A 12,371-nucleotide genomic window follows, 5' to 3' on the forward strand; every position below is an offset into this window, starting at 1 on the left:
CCCCCCCGCCGTGCAGCTGGCCCGGGCGGAGGGAGCGCCCCATGCTGCGAGCCGCACTGCTGCCCCGCGTCCTGCGGCGGCACTGCCCCATGGCCGGGACCCGCCTGCGCGCAGCGCTGCGGCCCCCGGGAGAGCGCGGGATACGATGGGAGGGTGAACACCGACAGCAGGGCGGGACGAGGGGGGGCGGCAGGTGGGCGTGGGACCGGAGCGGGCGTGGGGTTGGGGGTGGAGCTAGAGAGTGGGGGAGTTAAAGCTGAGGCTGACAGAGCTTGGGTGTGGGAGTTAAGGCTACGGTTAGGGAGTGCCGTGGGCCGAGGGAGTTAAGGCTACGGTTAGGGAATGCTCTGGGCCGAGGGAGTTAAGGCTACGGTAGGGGAATGCTCTGGGCCGAGGGAGTTAAGGCTACGGTAGGGGAATGCTCTGGGCCGAGGGAGTTAAGGCTGCGGTAGGGGAATGCTCTGGGCCGAGGGAGTTAAGGCTGCGGTAGGGGAATGCTCTGGGCCGAGGGAGTTAAGGCTGCGGTAGGGGAATGCTCTGGGCCGAGGGAGTTAAGGCTACGGTAGGGGAATGCTCTGGGCCGAGGGAGTTAAGGCTACGGTAGGGGAATGCTCTGGGCCGAGGAAGTTAAGGCTACGGTAGGGGAATGCCCTGGTCTGGGTGAGCTCTGGGCTGTGGGAGTTACGGCTGTGGCAGGGGAATGCTGTGGGCCGGGGGACTTAAGGCTATGGCAGGGTAATACTCTGGGCTGGGGGAGCTCTGGGCTGGGGGAGTTAAGGCTGTGGGCAGGGGAAAGCTGTGGGCCGGGGGGAGCTGTGGGCCGGGGGAGTTAAGGGTATAGCAGCGGAATGCTGTGGGCCGGGGGAGCTGTGGGCGGGGGGAGTTCAGACTACGGCAGGGAAGTGCTCTGGGCTGGGGTAGCTGTGGACTGGGGGAGTTAAGGCTATGGCAGGGTAATACTCTGGTTTGGGGGAGCTGTGGGTTGGGGAGCTCTGGGGTGGGGGAGTTAATGCTAAGGCAGGGAAATACTCTGGACCGGGGGAGCTGTGGGCCGAGAGTTAAGGCTATAGCAGGGGAATACTGTGGGCTGGGGGAGCTGTGAGCCGGGAGAGTTAAGACTATGGCAGGGGAATGCTCTGGGCCGGGGGAGCTGTTGGCCGGGGCGTCTGTGGGCTCGGGGAGTTAAGGCTATAGTAGGGGAATGCTCTGGGCGGGGGGAGCTGTGGGCTGGGGGAGTTAAGTCTATGGCTGGGCAATGCTCTGGGCTGGGGCAGTTAAGGTTATGGCGGGGGAATCCTCTGGGCTGGGGGATCTGTGGGATGGGAGAGTTAAGGCTACAGCAGGGGAATGCTTTGGTTTGGGGGAGCTGTGAGTTGTGAGCTGGGGGAACGTATGCTAGGGTAGGGAACGCTTTGGGCTGGGGGGCCCTTGGGCTGGGGGAGCTGAGGCTAGGGCAGGGGAATGATTTGGGCTCGGAGTGCTCTTGGCTTGGGGTGCTCTTCGCTCGGATAGCAAAGGCTAGGGTAGGGGAATGCTCTGGGCTGGGAGAGGCTCAGGCTGTTTTAGCCTTGGGCTGGGAGAGATGTGGGCTTCTTCAGCTAAGTCTAGGGCAGGGGAATGCTTTGAGCAGCAGAATGGTGGGCCAGGGGAGCGCTCTGGGCTGCGGTAGCTCTGGGTTGGGGAAGCATATGCTAGGGCAGGGAAACGCTTAAGAGTGGGGGACCTTTTGGCTGGGGAAGCTCAGGCTTCGCCAGGGCAACGCTTGCGGCTGGGGGATCTTTGGGCTGCGTGACGCTTTGGCTAGCCAGGGGAATGCTTTGGGCTTGGGAATGCTCTGGGCTGGGGAAGCTTTGGGCTTGGGGAGCTTCTGGCTGATTGAAGTAAGACTAGGGCAGGGGAACGCTTTGGGCTGGGCTAGCTTTGGCCTGCGGGAGCTAAGGCTAGGGCAGGGGAACACTCTGGCTGGGGGAGTCTTAGGCTGGGAGTGCTTTGGGCTTGGGGAGCAGAGGCTGGTGCAGTGGAAGGCTTTGGGAGCTTTGTGTCTGGGGAGTTAAGGCTAGTGCAGGGGAGCGCTCTGGGCTGGGGGAGCAAAGGGTAGTGCCAGGCAATGCTTTGGGCTGGGGGAGCTGTGGGCTAGGGCAGAGGAACGCTTTGGGCTAGGGGAGCTTTGGGCTCAGGGAGCCTTGGACTGGGGGAGGGGAACACTCTGGTCTGGGGTATGGTCGCGCTCCGGGCTGGGGGAGCTCTGGGCTGGGGGAGCGGATGCTAGGGCTGGGGAATGCTTTAGATTGAGGGTGCTTTGGCTTGGGGGACGGTTTGGACTGGGGGAGCTTTGGGCAGGGGAACACTTTGGGCTTGGGGAGCGGGGGCTAGTGCAGGGGAAGGCTTTGGGCTGGGGGAGCTTTGAGCTGGAGGAGCTAAGGCTAGGGCAGGGAAACGCTTTGGGTTCGGGCAGCTTTGGGCTGGGGGAGCTGAGGCTAGGGCAGGGGAATACTCTGGGCTGGGGGCACTCTGGACCAGGTGAGTTCTGGGCTGGGGGATCTAAGGCTAGGGCAGGGGAACGCTCTGGGCTGGGGGAGCTGGGGCTAGGGCAGGAGAGAGCTCTGGGCTGTGGGGAGCTATGTGCTGTGGCATGGGAGAGCTTTTAAGTGTCTGTGTTGTTGTTTCATGTGAGTAGATGTACCCATGCACCACATTGTTACAAAGTTGTGGTGGTGTAATTAGGGAAGTCTTGCATCTCTTCAGGTAAATGTTATCAGCATGCCACAACAGAGGCCTCCCAAGCCACCTTGGCTAGCGTGTCTCCAGTTTTTGCAGTGGTGAGTACAGGCATGGCCTTCCACCAGCAGGGGCTGCTTGTGCTAAGTGTGATGGTGCACGCTTCTTTTTTTTTAAAGCATTTCACAAGCAGATGGATTTAGTTCTCAGAGAATACCTCTGAGATAACAATAATCAATAATTTGTTAGTTTAGGATAGTCTGATTTGGAGACCAGTTAAGGTACACAGTGTTCATAAAGATGTTTTCATAAGATAAAACTTCTACTGGAAGTTCTTTGGCTTTAATTGTGAAGGTAGGTTAGCTCTTAAAAGTGCTTCAGTCAGAGGATTTCTTTCTGAGCTTTTCAAGGCTTTCTAATGCTTTTTTGAAACATCTGGGTTTGGGCAATCCCAAGCGTAATTACAAGCTGGGCAGACAATGGATTAAGAGCAGTGCTGAAGAGAAGGGTTTGGAGTTGTTGATGTATCAAGAGAAGCTCAGCATGAGCTGTCGTTGTGCACTTGCAGCCCAGAACGCCAACTGTATTCTGGGGTGCATCAAAAGAAGTGACCTGCAGGTCAAGGGAGGTGATTCTCCCCTTCTGCTGTGCTCTTATGAGGCCTCATCTGGAGTACTGTGTTCAATTCTGGAGTCCTTAGCACAGGAAGGATATGGATCTGTCACAGAGAGCGCAGAGGAGTGCATCTGGGGGTAGAGCACCTTCCATACGCGGACAGGCTGAGAGTTGGGCTTGTTTAACTGCCAGAAGAGAAGGCTCTGGGGAAATGTTATAGCAGCCTTTCAGTACTGAAAGGGGGCTACAGGAAAGCTGAAGAGAGGCTGTTCATCAGGGAGTGCAGTGATAGTTTAAAATCATTACCCTTTGTCCTGAAAGTAGGTAGATTCCCATTAGATGTTAGGAAGACATATTTTTCTGTGAGTGTCGTGAGGCACTGGCACCGGTTGCCCAGGGAAGCTGTGGCTTCTCCAGCCCTGGAAGTGTTCAAGGCCAGGTTGGATGGGACTTTGAGAAACCTGACCTAGTGCAAGGTGTCTCTGCACAGCAGGGGGATTGGAACTGGATGACCTTTAAGGTCCCTTTCAACCCAATCCATTGTATGATGCTATGAAATGTTATTCTTGTGTCTTGGCAGCTAAAATTCCAAGCAAATGTAGGTTTGGGGAAAAAGCTCTTTCAATTTTTTTTTAATGTTAGTCTAAAAGCCATCTGCAAACTACAAACTGCAAACAAAGGTAGGCCTCGTTGTTGAGGGTGAAAAACCTGGGGGCTGGGGGAGCTGGAGCTGGAGGAGCTGGGGCCATGTAACACCTGCTGCAGCACTACTGAAATGTGTGCTCAGGTACGGTTTTTTTCATTGGAAGTAATTTTTAAAGCCAGAAATACAGAGTCAAGCCAGATTGTTTATGGGCAAAATGGCAGAATTTCTGATTAAACTGGAGATTCCAGGTTTTCCAATAGAACATTTTTACTGGGAGATACAAGCGTTAAATGAATAATCTAAATGACAAGCTGTAAAGCGAGAAGTGTTTAGATGCAGGTTACTACCTGAATAGCAGGTTCATGCAATAGTTGGTATGGGTACAAGGCCGAACTACCCCATTGGTGATACTATTTACTTTTTCAATTTTATCTGTTAATTTTTGAGATTGCGCTAGAGTAAATAAGAGCATTTGTGATCCAAAATGTAGGATACCGTTTTATGCCTAAGAAAGTCTGATCCTCTGTAAATCACCTACTTCCCAAGGCTTACATAAGAACATGGTCATAAAGGTGACACTGGTTTTGTTTGGTGCGTATGCAAACACAGTGAAATATATGGCTATTTGGTGTAATACATTTCTTAACTGGTTGAACTGTGAAGGGAAGGGTATAAAGAGTTACTTTTTCTTCATAGTGTATTTTCTATTTAAGTTCTAGGCAAGTGCAAATGATTTTAGAAATTAATTTCTTCTTTTATAGTAGTTCTCTGGAAAAAATATTTTTTTTCCACTTTTCTAGATGAAGTTTGACAAAGAGGGAAACACTAGCTATTTTGGTGAGTTTTCACTGTAGGTTCATTTGTTTCTTGATTTTTCTCTTTTTGTTCTTCAGTATAGAAAAGCCCAGTTGGGCATCTACATCGGGTAGAAAACTATATTTGGGATACTTCACTGTGTTTTTTGGGGATGTTGCAACTTTTCTTCTGTTTTGCTGCCTCCTACTGGTGTTCATAGTATCTTATTTGCTAGATTTTTTTGTACGTTTCTAAGGAATATTTTGAAAATAACATACCATCTCTTACAGGAAGGTTGGTTTTACTTATCTTTTCCCTTTCTGACCTGCTGCTTTCCCTGCCTTGTATTTCATTTCTTGTAGGTTTAGATGTGTTTCTGCAAATGAGTCACTTGGTTTCTGACATGAAATTAATTGTCATGGCCAGCTTCTTCCACTTAGGTCTAGAATTTTTCTCTTTCCACTCGAGATACAGTCTTCTGACCTTTGTAAATAATAAATTACATGGAGGAATCACTGTGTGGAAGACTGTTTTAAAAATATACAGCATTTTTTTTTCTTTTGCATGACTAACAGACTAAAAGGTCATTTCAAAACTATGTGTATGTGGTATATGTAGTGTGTATATATATATACTTGTACCCTGAATGTCATCATCTAAAAAAGCTTTATTGATAGAAAAGAAGAAAACAGAATTATACCAGGAGTTGGGTCTTCAAGCTCGAGATCTAAGATTTCAACACCTAATGAGCATTACAACTAGAAACAACAGGATCATCATGAGAATGGAGGTAATGGTTTCCCTGTAGCCGAGTGTAGACCTAAAGTGTGTCTTGTCCTCGCACTTCCATTTCTTTTCACAGTTCTTTTAATACCAGCTTCTTATGACATGCATTCCAACAGAAAATGCTTCTTAGAAGCTCTGTCTAGCAGTCAGATGTACAGGTTTACCAACAGTGCATAGTAATGACAACTTTCCTAGTTCAGCATGGGAGAAACGTTAGTAACGTATGTAGACATAAAGGCTTATGAGGAGCCTCCTCTCAATCATACTACCACTAGCACAATGCTGTCTGAAACGTGGGGAATACACTGGTTTGCAGTTACCATGAGGTTTTTTCCTTCCTGAAAAGACGATTGAAGAGTGTCTTGATCAAAGCTTAAATTATCAAATGCACTGCAGAGTCGTGAGAAGACAGAAATCTTCAGAGAATTTTTTTTTTCAGACACTACAGGTACTATCTTTTTCAGTTCTTGAAGGCTGTCATCACGCCAGAGTTTCTTCTGGTACTAGATTACCGTAATTTAAATCTGGAACACTGGCTCATCAATGAACTAGCATCTCAGCTGGCTGGGGAAGGTCAGCTCGTTACATATTCCTTGCCCTTCGAATTCCGAGCCATAGAAGCCATCCTGCAGTACCGGGTGAGCTATATTGCTTTTATTTAAATTGTTTTGCAAGTTGTTGCTTTATGGAAAGGACAAAATGGTTTTCTTCTTGTGTTAATACTTACACGTACACATTTGTATATGTATTTCATAACTTAGTGTGGGAGATCTGTTCTTAGTTTTGGCTTGTTGGCTAATTTTTTTATGGGTTTGTGTGTATTATTTATGTTTCCCTTCCCAACTTATATAAGCACATGACGGCTTTCATCATAGTTGGACAGATAAAAACCAAATCAGAGTACCTACCTTTCTAGAGACATGCTTTAGTTGAAGTAGAAGTCACGTGGAACTGCTGAGTTTTATTGGCCTCTTGGGTAGGAGTCAGATGAGTTCTAGCTATGCTTAAAAATCTGTGCTTGCTAATGTTAATGTGACATTTCTACACAAATAGTGTTTTAGCTTTATCAGCCTTATTGGTGTGGTTATCATTAGGTTTCAGTTCAGCACAACTTAGTTTTATAAAATACTACATTTTGCACTGGCTTTATCTTCTAAGTGGAATCCCTATAGCAAGTATTTTCCAGGCATTGGAAAGCAGATTGTGTTAACTACCTAGTACTGTGAATTCTGTGTTCAGTGACAGGAATCAGTTGCCCAAGTCATTCTAAAGGGATTGCTTTAATTCTTAAAGGACCATGTTGTTATCTAGATCAGCAAACTGCAAGGGAGACTTAACACTTTGCAGCCTCAGATCCTTGAGACACTGGAAGCTCTAGTGGACCCCAAGCTTTTGTCTGTGGATAGGAGTAAACTACACATTCTCCTGCAAAATGGCAAGAGGTAAATAAAAGTAAGCTGTGAAGAGACTAGAAGGTGACCACGGAAAATTACATACAATGAAATGTTAGAGAAATGGTATCTAATATTAATTTCCCTAGATTAATGCTGGGTTATTTGTAAACATAAAAATTGGTTTATGAAATACCTAGTGAGTTGGGGGGAAAGGGAAAAAGGGGAATATGTTCTAAGTTGGCAGAAGTACTGTTGAGCTTCTTAAATAGCATCTGACAGAACAGTGTAATACCTAAGTGAAAAAAATAGCATCATGAAAGTGTTTCTTATAATTAGCTATTGGATCTACACTTTAGCTTAATAGTACTAATACACTGGTACCCTCAAGAATTGGCCCCTCTGGTCCGACAGTGCACTCCTTACCTGGTCACGGAGTGCTTTTGTTTGCTGAGTTACAAACATCCAGAAGACACATCTGAATCCCTTTTACTGGGTGTCTGTAGATACCTGGTCCCCAGGCAAGTCACTGTCACAGCTAAGTGTGGCCTGCAGAGAATTTCTTGAGGGGGCTCATAGAACCCTACAAGGAAGTCTTTCCTGCCCACTTAGTTAGGTGAGAGTGTGCTGGCTGGCAAACTTGTTTACAGAGTACCTTTATGCACTGGTGCCAGTGGGGAGATTACCTGAACTTTTGCCTGTTCTTTCTTCAGCTTGTCAGAACTGGAAACAGATCTTAAAGTTTTCAAAGAAACAATTCTGGATATCTTAGATGAAGAAGAATTAATAGAAGAGCTCTGTCTATCTAAATGGAGTGATCCACAAGTATTGTATGTATACTTTGAAACCACATACTTTCTTAAAAGTGTGTTTTGTTTAAAGAGAACTTGAGCACTAAACTGAGTGTTCTTTCCAAGAAGCAGAAAGGAAAAAGACTTTCTAACTTTTTTAAAGTCCTAATGCTTGCTGTTTCAGAAATGATTGTATTTGTCATTTTGAAGTGGGGGATTCTATTAGTATTAGTCATATTATGCAGTTCAAATAGTTTTTGGCATAGCAGGCCAGCTTGTCTGTTATGTTATGGGGTGGAAGGGGGGATGGCAGGAGGAGGAAAAGGAAATGTTATTTTTCAATACAAATGAATGCTTTCTGGGATAATTCTTTTCAGTTGCAACAGAAAACCCAAAAGGACAGATTTTAAAACTTGTCTTGAATAGATCAGATGCTACGTTTCCTTTCTGAGAAGTGTTCTGAACAGCTTGCTTCTAGTTTTTTGCTCACCAGCAGAACCTGAAGGACAGAGGCCTTGGAGCAATCTTGTGCACCTGAAGAGCAGTGTTTCATTAAAAACACACGTGCAGCAGTAGTTCTGTTGCACTCTGAAATTGTGCTGAAAGACAGCACGCAGCAGCAGAAGCTGCAGCAGTTTGTTCACCAAGAACTAAGAAGCAAAAAAGATAGTGTGTCAGATCCCAATATGTTTGGGGCTGAATTGTATTTAAACATTGGGCATACAGACATGTTTGTGTAAGCAGCTAACAAAAACTACCCTTCAGATCCTTTGTGAAGTTGCTGAATAGTACTTTTGCGTAACTACATTGCATATATTGATACTGTTCATACATGTTGTGTGCTTGAAATTAGGAAATACTTTCTTGCCCTGCAGAGTTTAGTCTAAATATGCAGCAGAAACTTGGTATTCCAGAAATGGGACATAGTTTCAGTTTCTAGTGAGTCTGCTGGGGGAATATCTGGCGGACTCTGAATTCCAGGCAGCTCCTGATCCAGCAGGTGGCCTTTGTCCTGGTTTTGCTCACAGCCTTCCTTTGGACTTCATACAAGCTGCTGACAAATTTCTTCTCATTTCCCGGTAGACAATGTGTAGGGAACTTCTAGGAAAGTCTACCAGAGTCACCTTTCAGTCATGTTAGGAGAAACCTGAAGTCATCCCTTCTTTCAGACACCAGTATTGCAGGTGGGCAGGAGAAACCATAGACAGTTGTAGCATGACTCCAGCACTCTTTATACAAGACCGGGTGAGGTGGTCTGTGCACAAGGCACACTAGGAAACCCTAGCCACAACAGCATGTTTGCAGGCAGACTGGCAGCATTGGGACAGCTCTTTTGGCCCCAGGATTGATGCAGGTTACATCTGGTATTTGATGAAGCCTGAGTTGGCGCTGAGGAACCCTGGTAGGCATATAGGTGACATCAGTGGTTATATACAGGAGGAATAGTGAGCTGAGTCTAGAAATACAGGATGAGGCAGGCATAGTATCTATGTGGAAAAGGATGGCATACTGTCAAAGACTTATGAGACAACTGGAGGCTAATTGAAAGCAAGTCAGATGACAGTTATTTTCAAGTCCTTACACTTGTTATTTCCCTCTGTATATCCACAGAGGAGCTGGTGTGAATATACTCATCAAATAGGACCTCAAGCTGGATATGTAATGCAGTAGATGGTACTCCAAGGCTTCCACAGCACCTCTCATCTGCATGCAATAAAACCTTGAATGGTTGAAGGGCTTTAAAATCAGCCTGGCTAAACAAGTTTCTGCCCCATAAGAGAGAAACAAGGGGCTCTGTTAAAGGTCCTTAGGGACCCTACCTGGGTTGATTGTTAACTCAGTGATTATCTTGGAAAAACATTTCAGAGAGGTACCTTTAACACTCTGCAGCGCCAGTATGAGATTCTTTAAAAACTTTCTCTATAGAGACTAAAGGAAGTCATTACCACAAAAAAGAAAATATGCAGGATCTTCCTGGCTTTGCTTCTGCTTACCAAGTTCTTTTGGATCTTGGCTCCCTCAGCTTTCATCTATAGTGAACAATCTAGTACACTGCCAGATAAGTACCTGTTCAGAAAAGGCTTCTGTGCCAGCAATTGAACCATGAAGTAAAATGAAAGTCTCGGGCAGACTTGAGTTAGGAGAGCATCATCTTAAATTTGACACTTGGTCAAATTCATGATCCCAAGATGTTTTGCAATAATTAGTGTGTATAGATGAAATGTCTTACAACTCAGCTATTTTGTTACACACATAAAGCACATCCCTCACTATGTAATTTTTTGTGTCTTGACTTCTGGTTGTTCTATTCTTGAGTTCTTGACTGCACTGTTACAGGCTTCCACCACTTGAGGGCACCAAGAAATTAATCATCTCCTTTCAAAATTGTCAACGTTTTATAATAACACAATATAAATATAGTAATATAGAATTTATATATTATTAATAACTTTCTTCCTGAAAAAGTAAGACTTGTGGTGTGCATGGTTTGAGCATATCAAGTACTACCTGCTGTAGTCAAAAATATTTGACTGCCTTTGCTGACCAGCTGAAAGATATAAAAAATATGCCTTTTGTTATAAGCTGTTGGTAGTGATTGAAGTTCTTTGTTTAAAAGATTGTATTTTGAGATCTAATGTCAGCACTCTTGTTGGCCATTCCCACAACTCCCATGCCTTGTCACACATCAATAATGCACTTCTATATGTAGCTAACCAGGAAAATACATGTTGTTGCTCACAGTGAGGTGAGTGCATCTGGGATTGACCATGCAGAGGAAATGGAGTTGCTGCTGGAGAACTATTACAGACAAGCAGAAGATCTTGCAAATGAAGCTCGTGAACTCAGAGTACTGATTGATGACTCGGAAAGCATAATCTTTATCAACCTGGACAGGTTAGCTGTTCTGTCGGTTGGACTGTCAAAAGCTGAGCAGAATTTAATGCTGCCTAATCTTTTTTAAATCATTGCCTACAAGAAAAGCTGGGGTATTCCATCTTCATGAGGGTTTGAATGGACTTGAATTCACAGCACAAGAATCTGCATTGCACTTTCTGTTTAAGTGGAACTGGTTAAAGTAAAGCAACAGAATACCCTAATTAGAATCTGTAAAAACCTCTCTAGCCAGGCACTTTTTTTTTACTAGCAGGAGAAACCAAGCTTCTCCCAAGACCCTTCTAGGAAGCTGTTTGGTAGAGGCAATGTCTGCAACTTTAGGGACAAAAGAAAATTCTCCTCAGGAAAGTTTGCTTGCAACCCTTTATTTAAAAAAAGAGACTGGCTAGGCTACTCACAGGTTCAGTACAAGTTGCAGTATCGCTGTATGGAGTGATACAAGAATGGATAACTTTGTTGTTAGTATTTCCTCTCTATATGCTACAGTATTCACTTGTCAACTTTCTTACTGAAAAATATTTAGCTTGCATATGCAAGCATGTGCTGCTCTGTCTTCAAGGTTAGTGTTTCGTATTCTTTCTCCTCTTTACTGGGGAGTTATCTGTAGAAGGAATTGGTAGATGCTGTATCAGGAAACCAAAATGTCCTTTTCTCTAACAGCCTCAAATTTGTAGTCTGCACCATTTACCTGCTCTGCTCCTTTATAAGTATATTCCTTTCCAAGGGAACAGTACATTTTTGTTGGTTGTGAATATGGACGTAGGAATTACAGGCAGTTAGCAGTGACAGAACACAGATTTACTTTCAAATTAACTGTTACTCTGTTAACTTTAAGAATTGAGTAATGCTGGGAAGTCTGATAATGGTTAAGCAGAATCTGCTGCCTTAGGGGCATCTTGATTTAGCAGTTTCGAAACAATCACCTTGTTTATGCTGTTGTTTAAGTTTTTTCACTGGGTTGCCTAAATCTATCATAATTTCCTCCACAAAAAATATTTCATTTTAGTGCATGCTGTATGCAGCAAATACATTTTTGAGTTTCCCTTACAGTTGTTTCTCCCTCCATTAGCCACCGTAATGTGATGATGAGACTCAACTTGCAGCTGACAATGGGGACTTTCTCTCTCTCTCTCTTTGGGCTCATAGGAGTTGCATTTGGTATGAACTTGGAGTCATCTCTTGAAGAGGTAAGTAATTAATACTGCTTTTATCATTGACATAGAACATGAGATCTGCTCTTATAGTGCATTTATGTTCAATCCAGTTATATTCTTTCTATATGTAAAGCTCCATGTTTATATTAGGATATGAAGTAACATAATTTAGTTCAGCGATTCATGTGTTAGGACAGTCACTTTTTGGTAAGCAAATTACTTGATGGCTCACTGCACCATATTGCAGGCTTTTTTGTCTCTCTAACATCCACAGAAAAGAAATGGGAAGACAGAATTATGGTTGCATCAGAATGGACTATAAAACAATATTCAGGTTTCTGTAATGATCATCTGTTCGAAAAAAGGCTCAGCTTTGTCTCCTACATAGAAGGGTATCTGGAAGCAGCCAGGACACTTCCCACACACCAAAGGAAGTACCATACCCAGACTGGTTAGGGGTGCAGACTGGGTGTAGAAATTTACAATTTCATGCACTATCTATTCATTAGAAAGGTTGAATTTCCAAACTTGTTGATGAAGGAATGGAAACTGCATGGGGCAGTAATGGAATACTCTAGGA

At 44.8% G+C, this 12,371-nt stretch overlaps 1 protein-coding gene across 8 annotated transcripts in view; it reads left to right on the top strand.

Annotated features, from left to right (window-relative positions):
* MRS2 (magnesium transporter MRS2) overlaps positions 1 to 12,371 on the top strand; it is a 16,193-nt gene continuing 3,822 nt past the window's right edge. Inside the window, exons 1-10 of one of the 8 annotated variants that reach the window (XM_054058168.1) lie at positions 351 to 372; positions 2,678 to 2,819; positions 3,976 to 4,120; positions 4,780 to 4,816; positions 5,440 to 5,564; positions 6,025 to 6,198; positions 6,872 to 7,002; positions 7,665 to 7,781; positions 10,485 to 10,637; positions 11,707 to 11,824. In XM_054058168.1, coding sequence (XP_053914143.1) covers positions 4,109 to 4,120; positions 4,780 to 4,816; positions 5,440 to 5,564; positions 6,025 to 6,198; positions 6,872 to 7,002; positions 7,665 to 7,781; positions 10,485 to 10,637; positions 11,707 to 11,824 — 867 coding nt within the window. In that variant the 5' untranslated portion in view covers positions 351 to 372; positions 2,678 to 2,819; positions 3,976 to 4,108. Of the gene's footprint in view, positions 154 to 294; positions 373 to 581; positions 601 to 2,540; positions 2,820 to 3,975; positions 4,121 to 4,779; positions 4,817 to 5,439; positions 5,565 to 6,024; positions 6,199 to 6,871; positions 7,003 to 7,664; positions 7,782 to 10,484; positions 10,638 to 11,706; positions 11,825 to 12,371 lie in introns of those variants that run through there. The other 7 variants (XM_054058164.1, XM_054058165.1, XM_054058170.1 and 4 more) reach the window with 7 other exon arrangements.

This window comes from Cuculus canorus, chromosome 2 (genome assembly GCF_017976375.1).
Source record: "Cuculus canorus isolate bCucCan1 chromosome 2, bCucCan1.pri, whole genome shotgun sequence".
NCBI lineage: Eukaryota > Metazoa > Chordata > Aves > Cuculiformes > Cuculidae > Cuculus > Cuculus canorus.